The sequence below is a fragment of the Zea mays genome, chromosome 9 (genome assembly GCF_902167145.1).
Source record: "Zea mays cultivar B73 chromosome 9, Zm-B73-REFERENCE-NAM-5.0, whole genome shotgun sequence".
Classification (NCBI taxonomy): Eukaryota; Viridiplantae; Streptophyta; class Magnoliopsida; order Poales; family Poaceae; genus Zea; species Zea mays.
In genome coordinates this window covers 160,472,837-160,487,769 of record NC_050104.1, presented here as the reverse complement: position 1 = coordinate 160,487,769, position 14,933 = coordinate 160,472,837, and the positions used below count along the sequence as shown (strand labels likewise).

General features: G+C 45.5%; 3 protein-coding genes across 6 annotated transcripts; 2 read left to right on the top strand and 1 right to left on the bottom strand.

Annotated features, from left to right (window-relative positions):
- The first annotated feature begins 635 nt into the window (after positions 1–635).
- Positions 636–3,562, top strand: LOC103639606 (UDP-galactose/UDP-glucose transporter 4). 2 transcript variants are annotated; one of them, XM_035962770.1, is made up of 8 exons: positions 636–717; positions 806–1,027; positions 1,347–1,375; positions 1,496–1,697; positions 2,142–2,384; positions 2,470–2,571; positions 2,767–2,874; positions 2,982–3,562. In XM_035962770.1, the coding sequence occupies exons 2-8, from the start codon at positions 896–898 to the stop codon at positions 3,198–3,200; spliced, it is 1,035 nt and encodes a 344-aa protein (XP_035818663.1). In that variant the 5' UTR covers positions 636–717; positions 806–895; the 3' UTR covers positions 3,201–3,562. The 2 variants fall into 2 exon arrangements, with proteins under 2 accessions (XP_035818663.1, XP_008660561.2); XM_008662339.4 differs by having other exon boundaries at positions 636–1,027.
- Positions 3,563–6,605: 3,043 nt separating this feature from the next.
- LOC100284730 (uncharacterized) lies at positions 6,606–10,043 on the top strand. Of its 2 annotated transcripts, none has more exons than XM_020543713.2 (8): positions 6,606–6,951; positions 7,051–7,262; positions 7,411–7,531; positions 8,767–8,940; positions 9,127–9,290; positions 9,384–9,471; positions 9,588–9,641; positions 9,733–10,043. In XM_020543713.2, the coding sequence occupies exons 1-8, from the start codon at positions 6,943–6,945 to the stop codon at positions 9,820–9,822; spliced, it is 912 nt and encodes a 303-aa protein (XP_020399302.1). In that variant the 5' UTR covers positions 6,606–6,942; the 3' UTR covers positions 9,823–10,043.
- A 218-nt stretch (positions 10,044–10,261) lies between these two features.
- LOC100273324 (Per1-like family protein) lies at positions 10,262–13,434 on the bottom strand. 2 transcript variants are annotated; one of them, XR_002264741.2, is made up of 6 exons: positions 12,941–13,434; positions 11,778–12,039; positions 11,477–11,676; positions 11,206–11,393; positions 10,626–10,987; positions 10,262–10,519 (listed from the first exon to the last, which is right to left on the bottom strand). XR_002264741.2 is itself a non-coding variant. In NM_001147765.1 (5 exons), the coding sequence occupies exons 1-5, from the start codon at positions 13,051–13,053 to the stop codon at positions 10,701–10,703; spliced, it is 1,050 nt and encodes a 349-aa protein (NP_001141237.1). In that variant the 5' UTR covers positions 13,054–13,195; the 3' UTR covers positions 10,319–10,700. The 2 variants fall into 2 exon arrangements, 1 of the variants encoding a protein (NP_001141237.1); NM_001147765.1 differs by having other exon boundaries at positions 10,319–10,987; positions 12,941–13,195.
- Between the last annotated feature and the right edge of the window lie 1,499 nt (positions 13,435–14,933).

The following is a 14,933-nucleotide window of genomic DNA, read 5'->3' as shown; positions in this document are numbered from 1 at the left end:
TCAGTAGTGTGTTTTGGTTCATCTGCGGGCCAACAAACTGTGAGGGCTTGTTTGGATCCAAACATAGCCAGGGTTGAGGTTTTACACCTGTCGAAAATAGGCATTGATTAAGTGATATCATCCTTTGCTGAGCAAGACGATCTGGAGCATTCATTTGCTGAAAATAGACCAACACTGACGCGCTTCCCTCCTGTTCCCGCTGACAAGCGGTCCCATCAGAGTCGTGAGCCCACCTGTCAAGCACCGTAGACGAGACTAGCGACCTGCAGAATCACTGGGTGCATGTGCATTGCATGAGTGCATCAACGCCGTGGCGCGCCGCGTGGTGCGCATCGGCAAGTGCCCTGCCTGCCGCCGGCCGCCGCTGACTGATCTGGATGACGAGCAAAAGATGGCCAGATGGGTGACGCAGCTGTAGTAGCTGTGAATCTCTGAGAAATCCGGCAGCTGCAGCTCTCCATGACTGACTTGAGCGAGGACGACGACGCTACGACTCCTCGCCTCCTCTAGTCCTAGGAATAGAATCCTTGGCGGCTTGGCCTGCATGCAGTTGGCGTATCTTCATTTTATTTATTTATTTATTTATTTATTGTGTTTGTGTATATATAAGGGCGGTTATCATATCTTGGCGAGTAGCAGCTGCGGACTTGCGAGCCCAGGCAGGAGAGGACTCGTCCACATCTATTCCTTCCTTGTTCGGCCGCCCTTCCTCAGTTGGTCGTCCCCTCTTACCATTACTTCTCCTCCTCCCTCGCCCCGTCGGCGGGCGGCCATTGACGACTGGATCCTTCATTCTTGTTCTCAGGGGAAGGACGACCCAAGACAGGAGGAGGAGGAGGAGGAGGAGGAGGAGGAGGAGGAGGAGGAGGAGGAGGAGGAGGAGGACAGTGCCGCCATGACCGGAGGAGGGGAGGAGCAGGGGAGGTCGCTGTTCGGCGTGTCTCTGACAAACAGGCCTAGGTGGCAGCAGTTCATGATCTGCTCCTCGGGCTTCTTCTTCGGCTACCTCGTCAATGGCATCTGCGAGGTGCGTATGTTCGTTCTTCCTCTCCGGCCTTCTCCTTCCGCATACAGTTTTGACGAAGAAACGCGGTCGATTTCTCTGGTACGACGAGAGGTTTTGTACCGAGAATTCGATGGAAAAAAATTAATTGCCTGTATGCAACTAGTCTATACGGCTGCTCGTACGCAGAGAAAAAGGGGGGCAATTGTAAACTGCATTTTTCTTTCTTCCCTCGGTCCTTGTTTTCCGTCGCCATGGACTTTTTTATACGCTTGCTTGGTCAGCGTGGTTTCCTGAAACTCCCGCAAGCGAAGCTTTTTGACGAGGCTTTCTTGTCTTGTAGGAGTACGTGTACAACAGGCTTCAGTTCAGGTACACAGGTTGTGGTGGTCGCTTGCTTGCTGTGCTAGCTACGCCGGCCTAGGCGTTTCTGAATTGTTTGTTCGTTTCCCGCCGTGTCCGTGTGTGTGGCTGCACTGCACGGCACTGCAGCTACGGCTGGTACTTCACGTTTGTGCAGGGGTTCGTGTACCTGGCGCTGATACGGCTGCAGGGGTTCACGGTGAAGCAGATGGTGAACCCGTGGCGGACCTACGTGCGCCTCTCGGCGGTGCTCATGGGCTCCAATGGCCTCACCAAGGGATCCCTCGCCTTCCTCAATTACCCTGCACAGATCATGTTCAAGTCAACCAAGGTCAATTTCCTTCCTTCATTTCTTTCTACACATGATCTTTTTGGTCTTGTTTTAGCAGCTAGAAAGAAATAAAGTTCCCTTTTTTTTGCAAGGAAGAAATGGAAAGGAAACATATATATATAGTTCTTGTGATATTACAGTGCAGTCTTCTGAATGACTGAAACATTGTACACAGATAGCACAGCTATGAATGAAAAGGGAGCACAAGTAGTGTACCTGGCATCAAGATTTGATGTTTTGGTTAGGTGCCAAACTAGCCATCTATGTCATGTCTCTCTCTACTTTAGGGGTACGAATACTACATCTCTGGCTACAGCGAGAATAGCTAAGCCAAGCAATTTGGACTCTTCTTTACTGAGATCGATATAATTAATGAGATCGATATAACTGCAAACAAGCATTCTGATCTGAACAGAAATACCAAGCTGTATACTAATCCTTCAGGTTCTACCGGTGATGGTGATGGGAGCCTTCATCCCTGGTCTGAGGCGCAAGTACGCGTTCCAAGAGTACGTGTCGGCCGTGATGCTCGTCGTCGGCCTCATACTCTTCACGCTCGCGGACGCGCAGACGTCGCCCAACTTCAGCATGGCCGGCGTGGCCATGGTGTCCGGGGCGCTCGTCATGGATGCTTTCCTTGGCAACCTGCAAGAAGCAATCTTCAAGATGAACCCGGACACGACTCAGGTACATACCGATCATCGACGGTCTGGCCGGTGGTGCTTCATCTTTGGTACTGGCAGTCAAGCATTCTCTGCTTTGTGAAAACCAGATGGAGATGCTGTTCTGCTCCACTGTCGTTGGCCTTCCGTTCCTAGCGGTGCCCATGGTGTTAACAGGAGAGCTCGTGACGGCTTGGACTTCCTGCTCCCAGGTGTTAACTATGCTTATATATATATATATATATATATATATATATATATATATATATATATATATATATATATATATATATATATATATATATATATATATATATATATATATATATATATATATAGCTTGTTGCTGAAAAGGGTCAGACGATTGACCAAGCCGATCGATGAGCTGACATCGGAAACGCGTGCAGCATCTGTACGTGTACGCGGTGCTGGTGTTGGAGGCGATGGCCACGTTCGTCGGCCAGGTCTCCGTGCTCTCCCTCATCGCGCTTTTCGGTGCAGCAACCACAGCCATGGTCAGCTAGCTAGCCATCCTTGTTGTTTGGACTCCACTCCACCTCGACGACCGATCCATGGTAGCCTGCCTGACCACTTTGTATGCTGGATTATTCTCTGCTTGCAGGTGACGACGGCGAGGAAGGCGGTGACGCTGCTGCTGTCGTACCTGATATTCACCAAGCCCCTCACGGAGCAGCACGCGACGGGGCTCCTCCTCATAACCATGGGCATCGTCATCAAGCTCCTGCCGGAGAACAAGGAGAGACGCCCGCGCCGGCTGCCCAAGAATGACGACGACGACAAGCCCCGGGAGAGCAGAGAAGCGGGGGAGGAAACAGCATGACTGCTGCTATAGACCCGACACCCGAGCAAAGCAGAACTGACGCCAGCTCGATCAGCAACCCTAGAAGAAATTCTCAGTCCTCCAAAACAGCAATCCCAGGAGGAGGATGGGATATACATGCAGGATAGAGCACTACATACAGTAATAATAACCTTTTTCCTCGCTCCTCCCCTCGCTTTTCTCATGTGCTGTGGTTAATGTTAATTGTGCACTTCGCTCTAACATCTTAAGCTTTTTATAAAGGCAAGGGCCAGAGGTCTGAATTCTAATTAGCGCAATATCTAAGGTCTTGTTCAGTTATTCCTATCCTATGTGGATTGTATGAGATTAAAAAAAATTTATAAAAGATTTTGACTTATTCAGGATTGAAATCCACTCAATCGCATCCAAACCTCTGCACTCGTACGACTCGTACCACAAAAATATCGCTCAATTATTTGGGCCTCTGCGAAACCTACTCACCTGCTCGTACAATTCGCTCCAAACTAGTGTCTTTGTGACCCATCTCCATCTGCGCCATTGAGCCCACACTCCAATCCAGCCTGATCTGTCACCTCTGCCCAAGGTGTCCTCCCAGGCCCCACATAGTCCCAAGCCACGTGTGTTGGTGCTCGCGCGGGACGGCGGGGGCCGGGGCCGCAGTGCCTCTACCATGCGTGCGTCCATGTGGACATGCCCATTGGCAAGGTCAAGGCGGGACCAATTTACAAAACCGTTTTAGGTGAAAAAACCGTTACCCACCGGCAATGGTTTACCGTTGGTAAATTAATGAAAATCGATAAAAATCAACCAGTTTATATGATTCAAACCAAATTTAAATTTGTACCGGTTTATGAACCGCCCTAAACCGTAGATTTCCCATGGAAATGAATCATTTTTTTGCTGTTTTTACAGAAAAAATGAATTTTTTATAAGGTTTATTTGTAATTTGCTCAATTCATATTGCACAGTAAATATTAATTGATCAACACGACATATGTTTACCAAAATGACATACAATATACATATGCACAAACTCCAGTTCTCATGCAACAAACAACCAGCAGACCTCACAATATTTAAATACAAGTTCTTTTACAGCTCACCAACGACACATAGGTCGACTTGTTTCACAATACTCATATATTCAACTCGAGTCATAATTATAGTACCCAGACATGTTGGAAGGATCGTGATATGGTTCATTTGTAATTTGCTCAATTCATGTTGTACAGTAAATAATAATCGGTTCACACAGCATGTGTTCAACAAAATGACATACATCATACATATGCAACCACGAACTCCAGTTCTCATGCAACAAACAACCAGCGAACTTCGCAATACTCAGATACTAGTTCTTTTATAGTTCTTTAATGACACATATGTTGATTTGTTTCACAATAGTCACGTATTCAACTCGAGTCATAGTGATAATACTCAGGTATGTTGTAAGGATCGAGATATGGTACCTCATCCGACTCCCCATGCACCATATGATCCAGCATTATCTCCCCCATCACTATGGTTGTCATCTTCTCCATAATGACATGGACTATGGTCGTTTGTGCTATCATCACTGTCTTCGTCCTCTCCTTCTTCGATTTGGTTGGTGAATTTGACCCTTTTTCCTTTTCTTTCTTATGGGCCAAATCTTATCTTTTGCTTGCCAAGGTGGGTGTCGTCAACTATTTCATCGGCCCATTTTTGCACTTCCTCTGTTTCTCCTTGTTTGTGTACAAGTGATGTAAACGTGCTAGGAAGATGAATGTCACTGTTAGGTGAGTATTCGTCCAATGTTGAAGGTGCATTGGAACTAAACTAGCACTTAAACTGAGTTAAAAAATAGCATCTAACGGTAAATCATCTTCACATATATCATACAACATATTCACATATACCATATAACAGTAAACAAGACCAATATACTTAAACTGACCGCGAAATGCGTAGTCTGGAACTCAATCTTGACATCAAATCCGGTTTCCTAGCAAAAAAGATGGTTTACCGGTCCAAAATGACAATTTACTGGCCCAAATACGATTTACCTGCGTTTTTAATGATTTTTTAAAAAAAATTTTAAATTTAAAACGAAATTTGAAAAAAAAATGGTAGTTAACTGAAACCGCAAACCAGCGATTTCAATAAATCGACCGGTTTAAACGGGACGCATTATTCGTCTCCCCGGGCCCGGTTCCTTGTCGCCTGGCGCCCCGCCCGCGCGCGCAGCAGGCATCGGGACAAGGCGAGCGACATCGTGATTCGTGAGTGGCATGGCATTGGCATGCATCGAAAGCGGCGGCTCAACGCTCCGTGCGCCCGATCGGTCCTCGGTGTCGTCGCCTAAGTCGTATTTTTCTCTTTCTGTATAAAGCTTTTTACTAATCACCCCGATCACGTCACTTCATCAGTCGTCACTCACGGTCACGGCTCATCCATTTCATCATCTATTATATACTAGCCAGATGTCTCATCATCTATTCTATACTAGCCAGTTGTCTGTATTTACGGACACTAAATATAATATATAAATAGGTATTAAGATATTTATTAAATATAATTATTGTTTATTTCTAAACGCTAAAGTATGTGTAGTCTGTTGGTTAGCTCTAAATTTATAGAGTAGAGAACGTGTGTTTAAATGCTCGCTTTGTACTAATTTTTTATATAATTATTGTTTATTTTTAAACACTAAGGTATGTGTGGTTTGATAACGACTGCGCAGGCGCTAGGGATCTATAGGGCAGTAACTAAGAGCATGCTGAGCATGAGTCCAACAGGGCATGACACCGAGACAGGAGACATGTGAGTATGGGTGGATAACGAGCCAGCTCGGCTCGGCTCGGCTCGTTAAGGTAACAAGTCACAGAGTCAGCTCGGCTCGGCTCGTTTAGCTCGCGAGCTAGAGTAGAAAAAAATAAAATGTACATAATAATTATTTTTAGTTAATTTCAAACTAATTTAACAATAGAAAATAGTAATTATACTTATAGTTTCACAAACCACATAAATATAACACCAAATTAGCACAATTCATCACTCATTAATTCACAATTCACATACATGTTCATCAGTTTAACCCATAATTATATTTGCATACACCAAATTACACACATAGACATAGTTTATTAATCATTAGTTTAATTCATATGCCATATACACCTCACATATATAATGTTCATCAATTATTCTGTAAATGATATGTATATAGTTTCGTTTTACTGGAATATGGTAGCTCGTTTAGCTCGCGAGCTGGCTCGTTAACGAACCGAGATAGGATATCAGCTCAGCTCGTGAAAAAATTCAAACGAGCCAATCCAAGCTGAACCGACCATAAACCAAACGAGCCAGCCACGAGCATTTCGTCCAGCACTACGTGAGGCGGGTCCAGTAAATTGGCACAAGGTGAAGCTATGTAGCACAGCTGTCCACCTTCCGCGTAGACTCGGATCCCACCTAGTCAATGGAGTGAGCAACGAGGGTTGGGTTCGGCAGCAGCGAGGGAAAAGCCAAAGCCCCCCAGGGCAGCAGGAAGCAATAGAAGCGAGCGAGGCAGCGGCGTGGGGCGAGGAGTGGAGGACACCGATCCCCGCCGGAGAGCGCGTCCATCCCAAATGGCGACTGCAGCTTCGCCCGCCGCTGCCTTTCCCCACATCCTCTCCCTCTCCTCCTAATCCCCTCCCAATCCCCCCCTCTCTCTCTCTTCCTCGCCAGCTGGTTCGTTCCGCACCCGCCGCCGCATTGGGTGCCGAGGAGGGACGCAATGGAGCAGGTAAGCGAGCGATCTGGCCCGATTCGGGCTCGAGGTTTTTTGATTCGGTCTGTCCGATTGAGCGTGCTCGTCTGTCCGCCTGCGTGCGTGCTGCTGCAGTACGAGAAGGTGGAGAAGATCGGGGAGGGCACGTACGGGGTGGTGTACAAGGCGCTGGACAAGGCCACCAACGAGACGATCGCGCTCAAGAAGATCCGCCTCGAGCAGGAGGACGAGGGCGTCCCGTCCACCGCCATCCGCGAGATCTCTCTCCTCAAGGAGATGAACCACGGCAACATCGTCAGGTCCGCTTTGGTTTTATGCAACAGCGGGTAGGTGTCGTTTTAGGATGGGATTCGTTTGCTCGATGGAAATGATGGTGCGTATGTATGCAATCAAGTAAAAGTCAGACGCAATTTTGATGCTGCGATGCCCTGTAGTGTTGGTACGCTGACAAGCTTTATACTCTCCTAAGTGCAGGTTACATGATGTTGTCCACAGCGAGAAGCGGATATACCTCGTCTTCGAGTACCTGGATCTGGACCTCAAGAAGTTCATGGACTCTTGCCCGGAGTTTGCTAAGAATCCCACTTTGATTAAGGTGAAGAAGCACATGATATGTTAGTTTGTGACTGCTAGTCTGCGCCTTGCTTCTGTCCTGCTCCGCATATAGATAAACTCGAGCCATGACTCATGCATTTGTTGGTGTGCTAACACAACTTTGTTATGATATTCTCGGAATCGAACTTGCAACGGAATAACTGCAATGTGGAACTGAAAACTAATCTAAGTAAACAACAGCTCAATGTTGTAGAGTAGAGGCCCATCTAGTGTCTTCCTGTTGCATGTAAAATCCTTTTTGTTCCCATCTGATGTGCTAGAATTTACATAGAGATGAGTCCCACATCATCAGTTGAGCTCGATATATGACATATTTGGCTGTTGTCTTCTCTCGTCGACCGTTACTGTGTTTTTATATGTTTGGAGAAAAGTGCTTGTTTTGACTTTTTATACTGTGTTTTTATATGTTTGGAGAAAAGTGCTTGTTTTGACTTTTTATACTTACTATGCTTGTCTTTGTAGTAACGTAAACTAGGATGTACGATTTGGGAAGAAGGAACGATGCTTATATTGCCTCATGCACCTATTTGGTTTAGAATTTGTGGCACCATCATTTTTTTTGGGGGGGGGGGGGGGGGGGCTCGTACCTGCTGTTTATATTTCCAGGTTTACAAATACCATCAACTTACATCGTTGAGGTGAGATTGGAGTTTTCATTTATATAACCTCTAATGCCTCTCTTAGTAACATGATAGGACCTGCTTATCTGTGATCCCGTGCACTGCATATTTCCTTATAAAGTTATGTTGGCTTTACAGGGCACATGGTTTTATCTCCTCAAGTAAACAGACACGCTACCCTAGTGACCTTAAATCAACTCTTTCTGCACAGTAACTCCTGTGAATGCCACATGTGTTCACTGTTATTGTTGATTCTTTGTTGTAAAGTGACTGGCAATGTAGCTTGGCCATCCCAGAACTGTGGGATTCTTGTGTGGGCGCCACTGCTCCAATGCCCGCTATTTTTGTAACATGATTTTAGTGATTCGCTAATCCCATTACACTGTGCACTGTATTCGATGTGGTACATCAAATTACTCCTATTTGATTGGCGTGTGTTATATAGTGAACAAGACTAATGTGACTAGAAGGTTTTCATCCTATTTATTTATTCATTTATTTGCCTTTCCTCATTTCCATTGTATCTATTAACCAGAAAATGAATGAGGTGCCTGTGGATGCATTTTGAAATGTGACTGTTTTCTTTGTTCTCCAGTCATACCTCTACCAGATACTCCGTGGCGTTGCGTACTGCCATTCTCATAGAGTTCTTCACCGAGATTTGAAACCTCAGAACTTGTTGATAGATCGGCGTAATAATGCACTGAAGCTTGCAGACTTTGGTTTAGCCAGGGCATTTGGAATTCCTGTCCGTACATTTACTCATGAGGTAAATTTGCTATGCTGCTTATTGCTTAACTTGAGAAAGGGAGTTTGAATTATCCTATTAGGGAAAAAATATTGTGAGGGGTGCCAAAATTATGGATCCCACCGATTTTATACCCATATAACATAACCTTTTGTTGTCTATTCTAGTCATATCAACTCAATACATATCTATGGAAGTATTTTTCAGGTAGTGACATTATGGTACAGAGCTCCAGAAATCCTTCTTGGAGCGAGACAGTATTCCACACCAGTTGACGTATGGTCTGTGGGCTGTATCTTTGCGGAAATGGTGAACCAAAAGCCACTATTCCCTGGTGATTCTGAGATCGACGAACTGTTCAAGATATTCAGGTTCTATGTTTGTGCTGGCGTTAGATTTCTTATCTTGTATTTGCACATTTTAGGTTTATCTGATTCTGTTTGTATCTATGGTCACTGTTGAAGGGTGCTAGGTACACCGAATGAACAAGGTTGGCCTGGAGTCAGTTGTTTGCCTGACTTCAAGACTGCTTTCCCCAGGTGGCAAGCTCAGGTAAGACAACAGCATAAGCATTTCGCTGCCTGGGCACCTGTGGCAAGTGCATTGTGTATCCTCATCCATAGCTTACAATTTGTGTTTGTCATATGTATCCCATGCCTTCACTCCAGGACCTGGCAACAATAGTCCCAAATCTAGAACCTGCTGGCTTGGACCTTCTCTCTGTAAGTCAAATGGATTTCTGTTGATGATCATGACCGCTGCATCATATATATCCTCTCTGTATTGAATTCACCTGTTTCCGTCTGCTGACAGAAAATGCTTAGGTATGAGCCAAGCAAAAGAATCACAGCTAGGCAAGCACTTGAGCACGAGTACTTCAAGGACCTTGAGATGGTACAGTGACCTGCTAAATGTGCTTCGCGTTGCTTTGGCATTTGTAATTGTCTGAGCTGAGTCGCTCATTCCTTTTTATGGGCGTCTGTACTCTCTCATTCTCTCTGCATTTTTGTCGTTCAGCTGGATATTTTGAATCTGGTGTGTTTTGAGATGTATTAAGGAATATCAAATAGATTACCGCCTTGGTCTCTATTTACTGAAAGTAAATATCCTCCATGTTTATTTCCCCCGAAGCATCCATGGTTCCCTCCGATATAAGGTAGTGTTTGTTTCGGGAGACGGTTGGGATAGAGCGGCGGTTGATTAGTTCGGGAGCCGGTTAGGATGGAGTAGTTCCGTCCAGGAGCCGAATGATTCCACATTTAAACATATTTTTTCTCTTTTTTAGAGTCTTTCTATATGAGACCAATCCAAATAACGTCAAATCATGAACAAAACAACTGTGTACTACCACAATCCAGAACCAAACACTTCTTACCACAATCCGGAACCAAACACTACTAAGCGTGCGATGCGTTTCAACTTCATCTTTTTCTTCATGTTTTATACAACAATTGCACACCAAATTTGCTCAGGATCTCACAAGAAATAGCCAACAAAAGCGCCCACAGACATTATTATGATAAGCGGCCATTCACTAACGCATGGTAACAATCTTCTGAGATTGCAGTTGATGAGCACGAGCCTACCAAGTGTTCAGTTGCTGTATAAATTAAAGAATAGAAATGGGCCCATTAAACAATATGGCCTTCTGAAGTGAGCCAAGAAAGAAACATCGTCGAACAAAAATAATACGATAATTCACATACCTAAGATTACAAGTGAAACTTTTATCTTTACAATGGCTGGGTGGGTGCACACAGGCGGCATGTCGCATTTCCTCGTTATCGTGTCTTCTTTAGGATTGCTGATGTTCGCATCTCAGCATCCTCCTTGGCAAAGCTCCACCAAAGGTACGACAGGGGGATAGCCACAGCGAGGCAGATAGCACGGCCATCTGCGTATCCCCATCGCGGTGGAATGTCGTAGGCTTCCACAAGTACTGCAACCGCACCTCCGACGGCGACAGATATGATCTTGAGCCGCGAACGATGCCCACTCATGACAGCCCACAGTGCCCACAGGAGACACTGAGCAATGCTTATCACAGTACAAACCTTCATGTTTAGGCCTGCGGAATTTACAAAAGTCAGCAGCTGAGGCGTTAGTTTCAATATGCAACCAAGATTATTATCTACACCCTGAATTTACTTAGCATACTGATGGAATTGTAGATATCATAACCTGAGCTACAGTACTTGGAGCTGGAAAAAAAATTGTGCACAGAAACAATACGGCTATTTTCATAATATCAGTAGTACATTTGTCAGTGTTCATGCTCAAGATTACCTTTGTCAAGCTCATAGAAGTTGAGGTACAGAATGTGGGTTGTCACAAATGCCAGAATAGGAGCGGCAACCATGACTCTAGAAGCTTCGTCTCTTAAACTTGAAGTCCGCAGTATCGCCAAAATGAGAGAGTACCCCAGAAAGGCAGCAGCTGATGAAAAATATAGCTTTTCTGTCCAAATTGTGTCACTGCAATAGATACCGGATCTTGGTCAATGGGTTAGCAACAGACAATTCTTCTGAAAAGATGTATCCATTGTGACAGAGCCTACCAACTGTGATATATGGCACTCCAGAACCATGAATTCATGGCAAGGAGCCCATAGATGTGCCACAGGCCAGTGTATTCGTAGTATGTCTTGTGAGTTTCTGGCCGTAGAGGAAGCTTATAATAAAGCAAGAGGAAGAACGATAGCCACCCATTAAATTGCACAACGAGAGTAAGAGCGGAGAGAGCTGCAGATAAAGGCTCCTGAGAATGAAAGCGCAGAGGCATTTAAAGTTTATTACATAAGGAAGTGAAAAGGGAAACACAGAAATCGAGAGCTCGAGTTCAAAGCGGCAACGGGCTACCTGAAACACAGAGGCGCGTTTCAAAGGCCATTTGCCATGATACTTAACAGGCTGAAGGCCAAGCTTTGCTCTTTCGCCCTCCCTTTCCATCATACAGTGGTATCTGCATTCGCTCTTGCAGTTCCAGTCCTTCCATTGCAAGTACAGCGGCTCGTGCGCGTACCACGATTTGTCAGCAGGCTGGCCATCGGTTGGCACCATACAGTGTTTAATAGAAGCCTCCTTCAGGGAGCCTGTTTTTTGGCATCCTTCCACACAGGCTCTGGTAAAGCAACGGGAACATGGGTTAGTGGCGGTTGATGGTCATCAAGCTAGACCAAATTATTATGTGCTGGAACAATAATTAGCGAGTCATCACAGGGCTTCACTGTTACTAGATCTACAAAAGAAGGGCTTAACCATCGGTACGGAGACATGGTGACCCAGTCCTCTTTTTGAAGTCTGTCATTGCTATTATCTGATGGATTCAATGATGCGGTATAGAATTTGATTTAAGAGTCCGGACTAGAACTGGGATGGCAGTGAAGCTACCTGTTTTCTGCCCCCGTGGGAGATCTGGAACAGATTTGATCGAGGATAAGACTACAACAAACAGTTTTTGGTATTGGGACCGAACTGTGAATCATGTAACGTAACCAGGACATGAGGACAGGACTCACACCCACAATGACATATAGCCAAAGCCAAGAGGCGAAGACAGACAACACCTTAGCATTTTTTTTATATACCAAAACCGCTGGCAGGACTCTGCCCAGCATGTATTGAGTATTGACGGAGAAGAGATTTTTTTGAGTGAAAATACAAGCAGGATACATCTATACAAAAGAGGCTTAGCCAGACACCGGCCGAAACTGACAGCACTGGAATGCCATGCTCCAGAGAGGCTCTGCTTGGTACCGTGCAACTAAAAAGCTAAGCAAACTTCGAAGGTCGCGCATAATCGGACGAACGTAGTCTGCTAGTGCTAGGTTTCATTACAACATCGCGCCTGGCGTCACAGGGCCACGATCGTAGTGGCCCCACGCCCCCCACCTCAGAGCCAAAGTGCCCCATTTCAGAGCAGATGGGACTACGACGACACAAAGCACCAGCCACCCGTGGGAGCGGGAGCGAGAGCGAGGCCAAGCAGCGGAGGAGGGAGCCAGGGAGGGAGGATCTCGTACCTGTAGAGCGGATCAGCGTCGCCCTCGGAGGCTTCCACGGCGACGGCGACGGCGACGGCCGCGGAAGCGAGGGCGAGGAGCAGCAGCCACGGCCTCCGCCCGAGGAGTCCCATCCCCGTACCCACCCACACCCACGGTCGCGCTGGCGGGCTAGTGGGCGAGACGGAGATCCATCGCCGCGGGGATGTTTGAGAGGGGGCCAGGGCGGAGATGGGAGGAGACTTTTCTGTCTCCGGGACGCAGGGAAGGGGGTGGTGTGGTGCCTGATTGATTCGTGCGTGCGTCCGTGTGTGTGCGTCCGTGTGGTTTGGGGGGAGCAGATCGACACGCGGAGTGGGGTGGGGGATGCGACGACGACGACGATAACAACAGGCAGCCGGGCGGGCAGCCTGGAAGGGAAGGGAAAGGGACTCGCGTGTGGGTGTGCGTGCTCGGCGTGTTCTTTTGCCTGGCGTGCCTTGGACTTGGTTCGTGGTGCCGGTGTGTGTCTTGCCTTGCGTAAACTCGCCCCACGAGACCGGTGCGCGCTCATAAACAATGCGGGTGCACAGCGCGGCGCATCTGCTAAAAAAAAAACCGAATCGTCTCTCAGGAACGCGATAGAAAATTACACCTTGGTTTGTTGTTCCTTATCATTATACGCCACCCAGAAAGGTTCTTTTTGGATCTAAAGCTTAGTGTCACTAAATTTTACATCATTTTAGCTTTTAGGCTATCTCCTGCAACCTAATTACCTTTATTTTCTATTTCAAACTCTATATTATAAACAATGTATTCTACCATGCAAAATAATATTTTACACGGCTATATATAATCTAATAACTATAATCTTAAGACTCTAGGCAAGGGACCTAAGATGTCGTCTAAATTTTAACCGGCCTAAAAAACCAGCCACGCAAAAAAAAAAAAAAGACGACAGAGATAATAAGTTAATGTGATTTAATGTTTCGTGTTTATAATTTTAGCCAACTAAATTTTACACCAGATAATCTAAACTGGACCCCAAATTATGATATTAGCTCCCATGTTTCATACAGACATCTACAGGAGACTCCGAGTTCTTGTGATGACAAAAAAAAAAGAGAGACTGTCCTTCTATAGCACTTTTCAGACAAGGTCTATTTTGATTATAATCAAATTAGTAGAGGAAGATACTAATATTTATCAAACAACAGGGTCAGACTCTATTGTTTGGTTTTATTTCTGAGATCGTCCTGGTGGTGTGAAGAACCTTTGCCTGAGTCAGAAAGAAGCCGAAAATTTATAAAATATTTTATATAGCAAGTGAGATCTAGTTTTGTTCTAAAAAATATTCGGAACACAAAATCGAAATCAATTTATTCATTGGCTCATTAATCAAGAAATATAACAGTAAAACCAATTAAAATCAGGTCTCGGTTTTTCTGTGTCCAGTCTTAGCGAGTTTATACGTCCAGAAATAGTCTTCTCTCCTTTCTAGCATAGGACACTATCCACCTGATTAGTTACATCCTGTGGATCACTGCATGCGTTGACTTTATTTAATATAATATTTGGTTGCTTATATGTGTGATGTAAAATAAATCATTTTAATACTATTAACCTGTATCCACCTATACGTTCAAAATTATTGTATCTGGTCAGGCCAGCGCCAGCCTGCACATGGCCGCGCGATCATCCAATCAATCTATATTTGCATTAGGTCAATCTGATCCAACGAAACATATAGACAACCATACATTAAGGTAGGTGACTAAGTTAGATCTAACCAGAGGTCCCGTATTAGCACGAGCTAGAATACTGGGATCGCAGGCAAGTACACGCATCAGCCAAGGTTCCGATCTTCCTCGGGATGTTGCTGCCAACAGAAGCTATTCTATTCATTATGCAGGGTCTTGCCGGGCGGTCAAGGGCAGCCATTCCTTGTGCCGAGGGCTAGCTCTGCTCCCAGGTTTCATTCCGGATTCCAACTGGCATCTGGCAACTACTTTATCCTGGTTCTACAACTTTTTTT

Bases quoted from the DNA above. Each gene is read 5' to 3' on its own strand.
- LOC103639606 (XM_035962770.1), top strand. From the start codon at position 896: ATGACCGGAGGAGGGGAGGAGCAGGGGAGGTCGCTGTTCGGCGTGTCT. The intron at 1,698-2,141 runs GTCAATTTCCTT...CTAATCCTTCAG, and splicing joins TCATGTTCAAGTCAACCAAG to GTTCTACCGGTGATGGTGAT. The intron at 2,875-2,981 runs GTCAGCTAGCTA...CTCTGCTTGCAG, and splicing joins GTGCAGCAACCACAGCCATG to GTGACGACGGCGAGGAAGGC.
- LOC100284730 (XM_020543713.2), top strand. The intron at 7,263-7,410 runs GTAGGTGTCGTT...TCCTAAGTGCAG, and splicing joins TTGGTTTTATGCAACAGCGG to GTTACATGATGTTGTCCACA. The intron at 9,291-9,383 runs GTTCTATGTTTG...TCACTGTTGAAG, and splicing joins GAACTGTTCAAGATATTCAG to GGTGCTAGGTACACCGAATG.
- LOC100273324 (NM_001147765.1), bottom strand. From the start codon at position 13,053: ATGGGACTCCTCGGGCGGAGGCCGTGGCTGCTGCTCCTCGCCCTCGCT. The intron at 11,677-11,777 runs GTAGCCCGTTGC...TTTCATTCTCAG, and splicing joins AACGCGCCTCTGTGTTTCAG to GAGCCTTTATCTGCAGCTCT. The intron at 11,394-11,476 runs GTAGGCTCTGTC...TATCTATTGCAG, and splicing joins AGTGCCATATATCACAGTTG to TGACACAATTTGGACAGAAA.